Source organism: Micromys minutus, assembly GCF_963924665.1.
Source record: "Micromys minutus genome assembly, chromosome: 10".
NCBI classification, from domain to species: domain Eukaryota; kingdom Metazoa; phylum Chordata; class Mammalia; order Rodentia; family Muridae; genus Micromys; species Micromys minutus.
This window is the reverse complement of record NC_137979.1, coordinates 10,644,253-10,656,990: the sequence shown is the minus strand read 5'-3', so window position 1 is coordinate 10,656,990 and position 12,738 is coordinate 10,644,253. Positions and strand designations below refer to the sequence as shown.

Genomic DNA, 12,738 nt, shown 5'->3' with positions numbered 1-12,738 from the left:
GGTTTTGGAAGTGTGTCTGTGGACACGTGCAAGCCATAGCAAGTGTGTAGAGGGCAGATGGCAACTTAGTGGAATCAATTCTTTTCATCCACCTTCATGTGAGTTCTGGGGATTGACCCTAGGTTGGGAAACTTTATAAATTTATAAATACCTAAAACCAAGCCATTTCCAGAGCATACTTACAAGACATAACAATGTACACATGCATTCGATTGATGAAGAAACAATAATTATTTTGAGAAGTCACCAGGTCTGCAGCATGGACCTTTGTTTAGAGGTCACTCTTACTAAACTTTGCCTTATGTTGTTCAAATGGGGCCAAAATGGTTTCTGTTTTATTTTTTTTTAAGCAGACTCCATCCAGCCACTGCCTCCTCCACGCTCCGTGTGGTACCTGCCACGAGGAGTCTGAGAAAAGGATGAATGACCAACCACACTTGGGGGGAAGGGGTTGTTGAGAGACAAGAGTGGAAAGATACCCAGCTGAAAATAAAATTGTTTATATCAGCTTTCCAAATGAAAACCAGCAGAGCCCAGAAAGGTCATGGAGAGTTCCTTCTGCAGGTTGCCGATCCTTCCACTAGGCGGAGCCAATTAAATGCCTCCCGACTTCCCGTTTTTTCTGTCCTAGGTTTGCTCTGGGCTGTTTTCAGACACAGGCTGGGGCTGCCTTTTTGTGGTTGTTTGCCCATACGGTGCCCTTCATGGAATCTACACAGCAATGCAGCATTGGAATCCCAGAGCCCCGAATCCTTAACTGCTAAGGACAGCATACCATGACAAGGATGGTGCCTGGGACCCTGAGACACATCCCCCGACACATCCCTCCACGGGACCGCCATCAGAAATAAGAAATTACCCCCCCCCCCCAGTAGGCCTGGATAGTGACATTTCAGAAGCCTGAGGGGCAGCTCACTTCTAAAAAAGTTGTTCCCATTTCTCCTGACCTCGGCCCCAGACAACGGCTGTATAGATTTTATTTGTGCGTGACTGCTTTTCAATTGGCCTTAGTGTGCATAATTATATATAATGATTCTTAAACAATCAAAAATTGAGGCATAGGGGGCAGCACAGCATAGTTCTAATGGCCCAGGTGTGTGCTGTGCGTGCTCATTTTTGGAACAATGTAATAACTGCACACTGGTAGTTTCAGATTAATGTTTGACTTGCAAAGAAAGTTTGAAGAAATTATGTCCAGAAGTAAATTAAGAAAATGAAGCAGAGCCAATATTGGAACCCCGAGAAAGGAAAAAGCTACTGAAGTTATGAAATGAGTTTTCTACAACATTTGAGAGTGGTCCCTGGTCTCCTTTAATATGTATGAATACCAAGTAAAACTTAGACTCTTGAAAGAAGATACACAATGAATAAAATCTTATACTAGTAAAACTAAGTCAAAGCACTGGGACTCTTCGGAGAGTCATCCTGTGCAACACACAGAAGAAGAAGCTTCGCTGAGTTAAGGATTAACCTGCTTTTTATAACCACTGCCTGGCACCTTTGCCTACATTTATCATTAGAGCTCCCAGGAAACAGCAAGTAGCTGACCTCAGAGCTCTGAGCTGTGAAGTTTAACAAGTCAGAAGTTAAAGTTTAAACAGTGAAAAGTTTGCCCTGATTATTTTGGCCACTGGCCTGGGAAAATCGGGGATCTTGAAACTTTGGGGAACCATCATAATTCTAAATTCTTTGTGAGATGTGACCCCTCTGGTAATGATTATACAATGTCTCTCCTTCTGCCTGTTTTATTGGAGTAACAATAAAAGACTGGGGCAAGTTAGAGGGGAGAGGTGTGTGGGAGTGTTGGGGTATAAGAAAAGGAGAGCAAGGAGTGCACAGGAGAGGGGGGAGAGAGGGGAGAGAGAGAAACAGAAAGAGAGGGTGGGGAGAGAGAGAGAGAGAGAGAGAGAGAGAGAGAGAGAGAACAACTTCAAGCCTTGCCTGTCAGCTTGCACCTGAAAATGTTGCCTGTGTGTTTCTTACATGTGTTCCAGATATTCTGCTTCTAGTTGAGAACCCCACAGAAAGAGGAAGGTGAAAGAGCAGCTTTCAGAATTACAGTTCCTTCCAGGAGAGGAACCGTGCACCCGAGTGCTGGGATGAGACAGAAAGACATTATCCAGCAGAAGGGCCATCTGCAAGGGTGTCCTGGCTCTTGACTCACTTGCAGGCTCTTATCTTTTAGGTTATTGTACAAAAATACATTTCATAATAGATTTTCAAGGTGTCCTTTTTACCACATTTATCTATTTACATGCACGTACACGAGTATGTGAGTGTGAGACAGAGGCTATGGTGTGTGTGTGTGTGTTTGCATGTGTGTTTGTGTGTGTGTATACGAGAGTATGTGGTATTTCAGGTGTGTGCGTGTGTGTGTATGAGAGAGGTTGTGTGCAATGTGTTTGCATGCGTGTGTGTGTGTGTGTGTGTGTGTGTGTCTGAGATTTTGTGTGTGTGTATCTGTTCCCATCACCTACATCTGCCTCTAACTCCACCTGAAGGGAATCCAATGCTTTTGGCTTCCCTAGGCATCCTTACTCACATGCACACAAACACACACTTAAATATAAAATATATTGCCAGGGAGTGGTAGTGCATGCCATTAATCCTAACACTTGGGAGGCAGAAATGGGCAGATCTCTGTTGAGTTAAAGGCCAGCCAGGATAATGACACAGGGAAACCCTATCTTGAAACACACACACAGATGCACATCACACACACACACACACACACACACACACACACACACGGTATACATCATATATATTTTTATAAAATCTTTAAAAAATACATTAAAATTTAAAATGTTATATATAAAATCTTTTTAAAATCTGTTATTAAAATCATTTGGGGGAATGCCGGAAGATTTTTGTGGGGGAAGAAAAGAGTAGGGTAACGTAAATACAGGGTTCATATATGAAGTTATCAGTAAGTAAAGAACAAAGATAATACATCTATTTAAATAACATACTGTGATGATTTATTTTATTATAGAGACTAACACAACATGTATGTTATACAATACATGCTATATGTGTATGGTGAATGTATAATATCTGTATAATATATTTAATAATAATATAATATAGAAATAATATATTTCTGTATCTATATAAAGATAGCTATGCACATACAACCAGCAAAGAGAAAATCTACGTCTAGGACCTAAGACAGGGAGCAATCACACCCTTCTCCAGCCAGGCTAACAGTGAGATCACAGTCAGTTTCCTGAGTGCTGGGGTGAGGTTAGCTTCCCCATAACCAACACATACAACCTTAGGAGAGCTTTAAAAGGGCAAGCTCACTTTCTACAGGCAACATACTGGAGTGGGATCTATGCTATAAGGGTGACCTCAAGAATGATGTAAGTACATATGCACAATTACAGACAAAGACCATAACCTCTGTGATATCTTTGCAGACCTTCCCTGTGAGTCCATGGAACCACGTTAACAAAAGAATGAACAGGTGAAGGGTGAGTCTGAGCAGAACTTGGTGCACCCGCAATCCCACCACTGTGAGACTTCTCAGTCCAACCTATCTTAGTCCACAACATAGAAAGTGAACCCACCTTTCACATTTAAGTGATGCTTTTTTGTAAATTACCTGTACCAGCAAGATGATATAGATGGTGCATTTTTCTTTCTCAACAAATACAATTAGCGTTCTCTTTCCATCTCAGACCAGATTTTCTTTCTTTCTGGGTATCAAAACCGTAGCCTTCCATGTGCTAGGAAAACACTGTATAACTAAGCCACACCCAATCTTCTTCCCACCAGTAACCAATAAAACTCCTCTATGCCCTCAGTGCCCGTGTGGTTAATATCGGGTGTCAATTTTGCAGGGTCTAGAATCACTATGGAAAGGGACCTTTGGGCATGGCTATGAGGGAGTTTCTAGCCTTGGTTCATGGAAGTTGGAAGACCTCACTCTGAATGTGGACGCTATCATTCTATAGGCTGGGGTCTTGGGCTGAGTAAAAAGGAGAAGCTGGGCCTAAGAGCCCTATTCTCTCTCTGCTTCCTGACTGCAGACAGGCAGAACCAGATGCTCTGTGCTCCTATTGTGATGACTTTCAGCCGGGATGGGCTGTACTGGCAAACTATGAGCCCAAACTAAACACTGTGGTGTGACTCTGGTCACGGTTGGAAGTGGGAAAGCATTTAGCGTTCTGGCAAAGAGATGAAAGAGGAGAAGATGAGGGCAAAGGTCTGAGACCATTAGAGAGGCTGGGCTCACAGTGATGCTCATTGAGAGCCTGGCTGAGAGAGAAGAACACAACAAAATATGGAACGACACGGACGGAAACAGTACAGCGCCTTGTGGAAGCGAGAAGGTTCCACGTGTGTCTGGATGGGGGTGGAGCACGCAGAGACAGGAGCGGCTGAAGAAGTTGAATCCAATATAAGACTGGGCTACCATTGACTCCACTGAGGGTAGTGTAGGGTCCTGAGAATCCATCTGTTCAGCTCCAGATCAGGGAAGGAAAGAGAGAAAAGAGATAAAAGCAACCCAAGAGGCCTCTAAGAGGAATTATATTATTCATAGGCACTAAGGTGAGCACGTGTCAAACGTGAAAGTCTGAGCAATTAGGAAAGGAAATTCCTCTTCTATTGGGATCCCAGACAGTTCCGTTAGGAAAACCAAACAAAGCCACTATGATGCCTCATGACAGGCATAATGAGAAAAGTCAGCCTTTTAACTTCAAGGAACTTGGAACCCATGGTGGAAGATTAGCTCAACTAGGGGTACACATTAGGTATAGGGCTGCGGAGATCGTTCAGGATTTTTGACAGAATGTTCTTGGCTTTCACAGATGTTTCATCAAGTGCGCATTTCTGTTGCATATATCTACGGTGACGAGGGTAAATATAGCATTGCATGCAGTTAAGACCTGTAGAGAATAACTGGGTTCCAGAGCGGCACAACCAAGCCCAGGTCCTGCCATCTTGTTGGGACTCCAGGGTAGTCTTGAAATATGTATCTGGCTTTCCCATTCTCAGAGCCAACTGGTGAAGAGATTCATCATTCACACCAAAGATGGCTTGGAAGGCATTCCGACACTCTATCGGGTCATCTGGATCCGAGATCGTGAGCTCTCTTTGTAGGTTACCTGCATCTATACTCTTTTCAATGAATTCTACTCTCTCATTAATAGTCTTCTCGCCGATTTCGTAAAGAGTTTCTCCGAAACCATGGTACTTAATGGCAATGAGGTCTTTCTGTAGCGTCTCCTTAAGCTTTGGAAAGTCATGTAATAAAGGCTTAATGTTGGATACCAGGAATATGGGGGGCTCCTTCACTTCCTCATTCTGGAGATTCTCCCTGATATTCTTTTTAATACTCTCCAGTAACTGAGGTTCATCGAGGGTACTTGTGCTGAGGTCCCTGTCCAGCTTGGTCCAGACGACATAGAACCTCTTTCTCATGCTCTGCATGGCTTTGGCCAGCTTCACGTGGTTGGAGCTGAACTGCTCAGAAGCGATGATTATGATAAGGTCACATGTGCTAAACTGCATCTCATCCAGGTAGCTCTCCATGGTTTGGGCTGTGGCCCCGGTGCCAGGCAGGTCCCACAGCTCCACAAGGGGAAAGCGGGAGGAGGAGTAGCAGGATGGTGTCTGGGTGGTCCTCACCACCCCAGTGGGAGCCGAATCCTCCTCCTCGTGTCCAATGAGCCTAAGGGCGTTGAGGAAAGATGACATACCATTGCCAGAGTCCCCAGTCACAGCAATCTTGACTGTGGTTAGGGACACTTCCGTTTTGATCTTCTCAACTATAGAAACCACATCCACCCAATTCCCTCCTGCCACGGCAGTCTGGATGCTCTGAACGACTTCTACAGATAAAGTCATGTTGTCTTGGGAAATGACTACAGCATCGGAGAAGCATGCACATTGTTTATCCTCGTGGGACCCAACTGCCTTTTCCATGTGGGTGAGCAACGGAGCAACCTGCAAATACGTTGAAAGGGAGTTGAGATGGCTGTGGACACCGGCAGTCACAGAAAACACTGATGATGAGACTTCCAGATCCGTAGCCTATCCTACGCCGATACCTGCTCATTACAGAGCTAGCTGAGCCCTTCTGGGCATAAGCACATTGTTGGAGGGCAAGGATAGCTCTACAGTTGTCACTGCAGCACTAAACCCCAAAGCCGAACACTGGAATGTCAGGCAGGTCACTCACTGGGCACAAAATGTCCATGTTCCTGGTTGCCTGGGCTACCCAGAGAAAGTGTGTTCAGGACAGCGAACAGCCTAATCCAGTACCCACCTAGGGGACCCAGCAACTCTTCAGTTCACACACCTTCTCCATCAATGGCTATTTGTTCTAGTTACACTCTGAAAAGTGTTCGTTTTTCCCCGGTGACATTCAATAGTGATGGTGGGATGGTTTGTACATGCTCAACCAGGGAGGGGCACTGTTAGAGGGTGTGGCCGTACTGGAGTCTGTGTATCACTGTGGGCATAGACTATAAGACCCTCATCCTAACTGCCTGGAAGCTGGTATTCTGCTAGCAGCCTTCAGATGAAGATGTAGAACTCTCAGCTCCTCCTGCACCGTGCCTGCCTGGATGCTGCCATGTTCTTGCCTTGAGGATAATGGACTGAACCTCTGAACCTGTAAGCCCGATGAAATGTTCTCAACCATAAGAGTTGCCTTGGTCATGGTGTCTCTTCACAGCTGTAAAACCCTAACTAAGACAAACGGCTGCACATCAGCTTCAACAGCAAAGCCACATGGTTTCCTAATGATCTCATTAGGGGCTGGAGAGGGGACAGCTCAGCAGTGGCTGTTACTGAAAAAAAATCTGAGGTTGGTTCCTAGCACCCACATGGTGGCTCACCACACCAGAGACTCCAATTCCAGGGATGCTTCTGGACCCCAAGAGTATTTATATGCACATGCGCACATATAGGCACTGACGAATTAATAAATTAATAAATAAATAAACATTAAATAAATCTTTAAAAAATAATTCTCTCAGTCTTAAGTCAGCTTGCAGATTGTCTGTTACCACTGCTGCTGCTGTTCTTATTAAAACGCAGAGTGAAATTCATCTTCCTTTTTTGTTCTTTTTGTTTTTAAGAATTATTTATTTTATTTACATGAGTACACTGTAGCTAGATGGTTGGGAGCCACCATATGGTCGCTGGGAATTGAACTCAGGACCTCTGGAAGAACAGTCAGTGCTCTTAACCACTGAGCCATCTCTCCAGACCCCTGTTTTGTTCTTATTGGGTAGCATTTATGCTTTTGTTTGTCTGTTTGTTTCTCTGTATAGCCCTGGCTGTTGTGGAACATGTTCAATAGACCAGGCTGGCCCAAAACTTAGAGGTCTGCCTCCTTCTTAAATGTAGGGATCAAAAGTGTGCTACCACACTCAGTGTTTTTAGTGTATGTTATGATACATATGCTGGGTTTTATTATGACATTTGGATCCGTGTACATCGTGCAATTTTATTATATTCTCCCCCACCCCTGTTAACCTTTGTAGACCTCCTTCTGGTCCCAGAGATCACTTACAATTGATTCCTGTGGCTCTTTCCCTCGCCGGTTTACTTTCTTGGTTTGTGTGCATATGCATTTGAAACTTAGCACCATGTATTTGAATTTTTTTTTCCTGAGTCTCACATAGCTCTTCTGTCTTTAAAAAGCTCCCTGTCAGCCAGGTGGTGGTGGTTCCCACCTTTAATCCCAGCACTTGGGAGGCAGAGGTGGGCAGATCTCTGAGTTGGAGGCCAGCCTAGTCTAAAGTGAGTTCCAGGACAGCCAGGGCTACACAGGGAAAGCCTGTCTCAAAAACAAAAGACAAAAAACAAAAACAAACAAAAAAAAAAAAACCCACAACAAAAACACCAACCTCCTACCCAAAGGAGCTCCCTGCCAGACTTACTCATGAGACCCCATATAATTACTAGAACTGTGCCCAAGTGTCCACCCAAGAAATCCAGGGCTCTTCAGTCTGGAAGAGACATCCTTAAGTCTGCTGGTACAGTTTTTTGCCCTCCATACTCCAAATGGGAGCATCCTCTGTCTCCCTTACTTACCTCCTGCAATGGTGCCCTGCCTTCCAGCCAGCACTGCTCCCCATACTACCAACTCTTCAACCCTACCGGCCTGGCTTCAGTCTCCACATGGAAAGAGTGGGCTGACAGCTCATGTCTCTGCATTCAAAAGCACACTCACAAGTGTTGTGCCGTATTATTCACCAAGGTTACATGTTACTCTGCTAGGTTCAGTTCGCTCAAATTTTTGTTTGTTTGTTTATTTTTGCTTTTCTTTTTGAGATCAGAGTCTCTCCACATAGCCATGGCTGTTCTGGAACTCACTCTATAGACCACGCTCACAAAGATCCACCTGCCTCTTCCTCCTCAGAGCTGGGACTGACGGCATGTGTCACCCTTCCCAGAGACTTGTGTTTTATTATATTTATTCCAAATGTACCACTTTACTAAAATGCTCCTGATAACCAACCGACATTTTACACTTTAAGTAAAGCCAACTCAGAACTATTGGTAATAGTGGGAGGGATATCACATAAGCATCGTGATGGTCAGTTTCAGTGGTCAGCTTGATTGCATCACAATCACATCACCCAGAACATCAGTGAGGTTCACAGTTAAATATATGTGTCAGGGTGTTTCCAGATTACCTGGGGTGGGGGGCAAGACTTACCCTGGATGTAGGCATCACCATCTTGTGGGCTAGGATCCGGAACTAGTTTTAAAAGGCAAAGAGATGAAAGAAGCTAAGTACCAACGTCTGCCTCTCTCTGTCCTGACTGCGGAATCCTGAGCTCAGCTAACTACTACCTATGAGGCCATGCCTTCACTACTGTAGAGGGCTGTACCCTCTCTAACCATGAGCCAACAAACCCTTCTGCTAAGTTGCTTCACCCCAGAATTCTGTCACATCGAAAAGGTTATGAAGACCACTCTTACCCATACATGAACATGCCGTGATACAACCTGTTATTAAATATCTATTAAATTTGATTTAATTAATACTAATGTATTAAATACTTTAAATATTTATTTAAAATGTTATTATAGATACCTATACATTTGTGCTTATATCTATTTACATACATGTATATACTGTTACATTCATTTATTTAAATGTGCTAGAGATGTGTCAAGCATGCCAGCTGCACTTGCAGAAGTTAAAAGACAACTTGTGGGAGTTGGTCCTCACCTACCATGTGGGCCCTTGAGATCAAACTTGGGTTTTCAGGCTTGGAAACAATCGCTTTTACCTGATGAGCCACCTCACTGGCCCACAACCCACTCTTTTATGCAATTATCATAGACTAATAAATCGCATGCAGTTTGAAATGTAAATCACAGTCTAATATAACCCACACTAGTTGAAAACTCGCTGTGGAAACTTGAACTGAATCTTCTGCCCTAATTTCTAAGTCCTATGCTTACCAGTGTGAGCCACCCCACCAAGCCCAACTATGCCAACATTGAAAACCCACACTTAAAGAATTTGCCCACAAAGTACTTCACACTGTTCATTCCTCCTGAGCCTCCATGAAAGGGGCTTCCAGAAATGTGGGAACCAGCCTAAACTAGTTGTGAATCTGAGCAGTCAAGGACATTTGTAAACACAGACCCTAGTGGAGTCTCAACCCCACACTGTGTTTTGTCATTTCACCATTGTTGGGACACTGGAAATTTCCAGGTCTCACTGATTCTAGGAAAGGGTCAGTGGAGACAGTCTTGAACCCAGCATGCTTTGGCTACATGGTGTTTAAAGTGCCCCCCCCCACAATACTGTGATGACCTATGAAGCACTGAGCTTGTACCTAGGGTGTGCCAGGTTTCCTAAAGCAGATGAAATATTTGACCTGATATTGTCTTGTTTTTATTTATTCATTGATATTTTGGGGATATTTTGGGTTTGTTTGTTTGTTTATTTAGTTTGTGAGTTTTGAGGGTTTTTTTTTTTAAGAATTATTTGTTTATTTATCTTATGTTTAGGAGTGCACTGTATCTGTCTTCATGCACACCAGAAGAAAGAATCCGGTCCCATTACAGATGATTGTGAGCCACCATGTGGTTGCTGGGAATTGAACTCAGGATCTTAACCAACCACTGAGCCATCTCTCCAACACCATTAGTTTTAAAAGGGCCCATGAGAAGGCTTAAAAGTAAACACACTTGTCACCAAGCCTGACAATGTGAGTTTGATTGTAGAAGAACAGACTCAGGTCTTTAAGTTGTCCTCTGACCGTCACAAACACACACACACACACACACACACACACACACACACACACACACACACCAAATAAACATTCTATAAAATAATTGATCTGAGAAGTATACAAAATGCTTCCCTCAGGAACTCAGTCTTTAAAGTCCCAGTCTCTATTTGCTCCAAATGAAGAACCAATGTGTTTACATAATCCCAGGACATAGGGATATTTACAGCCTGTGAGAGGTTCTGGACTCTGGCCAGTACCTGGGTAAAATTCCACCTGTTTTCTCTTAACTAGGTCCCATTAGAATACCCACAAACCCAGGAATATTCTGGTAAAAGGGGGGGGGGAGGGCGCATTGCTTCTCTGCTGGTGGACTGGAAAGACTTAATTCACCAGATACCAGGCACTCTGGTCCTGAAGACAGTGGTGCCTGCTGCACACCGGCCCCAGAGAAACACCTGACCCCAGGCTCCCCTGCCCTGAGCAGCTTTATAGGCCAAGCAGGAATCACTCACCTACCTGCTCAGTGGCCTTACAAAACTTTAATCCGGGCCCAGGATGGTCAGGAGGGAGAGAATAGAAGTGTAAGAGGGGCAGGGTCCTGTGGGGAAGAGCGATTAGAAGAGGCAGGAGCAGCTGAAGGGCAGCCCGAGCTCCTAGGTTTCTCTCAGATCTTGCTCCACCCTGGCCCTTGAAGCAACTCCTCAACTTCTAGGCATGAGCTCTGTCTGCCCACCCAGGGGAGGTGCCTGCTGACAGAACAGCTTTCAGTTTCAATTCCTGGAAAAGATTAGTTTTCAGGATTTAGTAGCTCAGATTCCACATTCTTCAGAGTGGGGGGAGCTCTGTCCGATGTCCAGGCGTGTGGGTCAGAAGTCTGCCCGGAAACCCTGCCATCCAAACTGCAGTCAGAGCGGCCTGGTCTGACCCTGCTGCCTCCCTTCCCAGAGCTCCTCTTGCTCAAATGCTAGCACCTAACCCTGGAGATGCCCATCTTCAGACCCAGTGAGTTCCAGCACCTAGAGGGTGATTTGGTCCAAAAATCACTAGAAGGAAGACCCAGACTCGAACAGTATGCCAAGGCAGAGAATGTTTATTCTGAAGACGTTACCAGATTTCTGAAGCCAACCATTCAAAAACGTGGAGCAGCCTAAGGGGCTTTTATGCAGGGCTGGGGGAGTTTTGCAGAAGCCTCGGGTAACCTTTAATAAGATCAGTAGGAAGCAAAGCAGTAACATTAGAACAATATGGGTCGTTACTATGTTCGTTTCTTTTTATTCCGTGAGACCTTGAAGAATTTCAGAACCAGCTCAGCTCCTGCCTTGTTATCTCTTCTACCTAAGTGTCCCAGGAGCGGACTCAGCTCCACTACCCTCCCTAAATCAGGGTCAGTACATCTAGGCTTATTGTCCGTGCCTTCCTCTAAGAAGCCCGGTGTGCTTCCCCTGGGAATTATTATTATTATTTTTATTCTTGGGGTTCTTATTTCTTAGTGGAGCTCTCAAGAGCAGCATAACATTCACAAGGCTGCCCCTTGTTCACTCTCTTCCTCAGATCAGGGGGAGACCTTGTAATCTCCCCTGTCAGTCTACCCTGTCTCCAGTGTGGTCTCATCTCACCTGGGATTCCTCAGAGTTCAGGAGACACTGTACCTGGCTCACCCTTTCCCTGAAGGGTTGCTGCTGTTATTAATGTCATGGATGTCCTTGGAGTTAGAGGACTAGAGATATTGAGCCGGATTTCACACCACAGCCCGAACAGGTCTGGGGGTTTCAGGGAAAGGCTCATTGACTGACCCATCAATATCCAGTTCCCGAGGGTATCCTGTGTGACAAAACTACCTTATACCAGTCCCTGGCTTCCTCTTCCCTCACCCTCAGTATCTGGGCTGCTCTGAGCTCCTCCGAGCCCCCGCCTCAGCTGTACCGGCAGATGGAGAAGTGCTTCCCAGAGCCACACAACACCATGTTCCCCAGCCCTCCGCCTGAGGTGGCCTCTGTGAGACAGCTGCACTGTCCCCGGACCCTGTTAACAACTCCCTTGATGTCTGGCTTCCCGTTTCCAGAATAGCACAGCCTCTAGAGCACCCGGCTCAGCACGGAGATTCTGTGACTCTCCTGTTATGCAGCTCAGCATCTCCTACCTCACACCTGCCCAAGTAGTTCACCTCTGTGCACTTGTCTCGGACCCAAAGTAGGTCAGCTGAGTCAGCAAAAAATATTAAAAGCAGAGGCTGGAGACTGCAGTGGTTATTACTGTCTGCGAGCCCCCTAAGAGCTCTGTAGCCTCTCCACAGATCTCCTGTCCTCTTTCTAAGATGGGAGCAGCAGACGGGCATGGCCATGCATTTGAAGATCCTTCACAGTGAATGTTATTAATGCTTGCAACTAATTCATGTTAATAATAAGGGCTTCCGTATGCCTTAGGTGTCAAAGAACTTAGCGAGTGTGCACAGGCCACAGGCTCCATCCCAGCACCACATTAAACTGTGTACATGCCTTTAGTCCCAGCACTTTGGAGG

At 45.2% G+C, this 12,738-nt stretch overlaps 1 protein-coding gene across 1 annotated transcript; it reads right to left on the bottom strand.

Moving 5' to 3' along the window:
* Nucleotides 1–4,743: 4,743 nt before the first annotated feature.
* Nucleotides 4,744–5,856, bottom strand: LOC308426311 (immunity-related GTPase family M protein 2-like; the record flags this gene model as incomplete). The annotated part of the gene is made up of 1 exon (XM_080924043.1): nucleotides 4,744–5,856. The coding sequence occupies one exon, from the start codon at nucleotides 5,854–5,856 to the stop codon at nucleotides 4,744–4,746; it is 1,113 nt and encodes a 370-aa protein (XP_080780169.1).
* Between the last annotated feature and the right edge of the window lie 6,882 nt (nucleotides 5,857–12,738).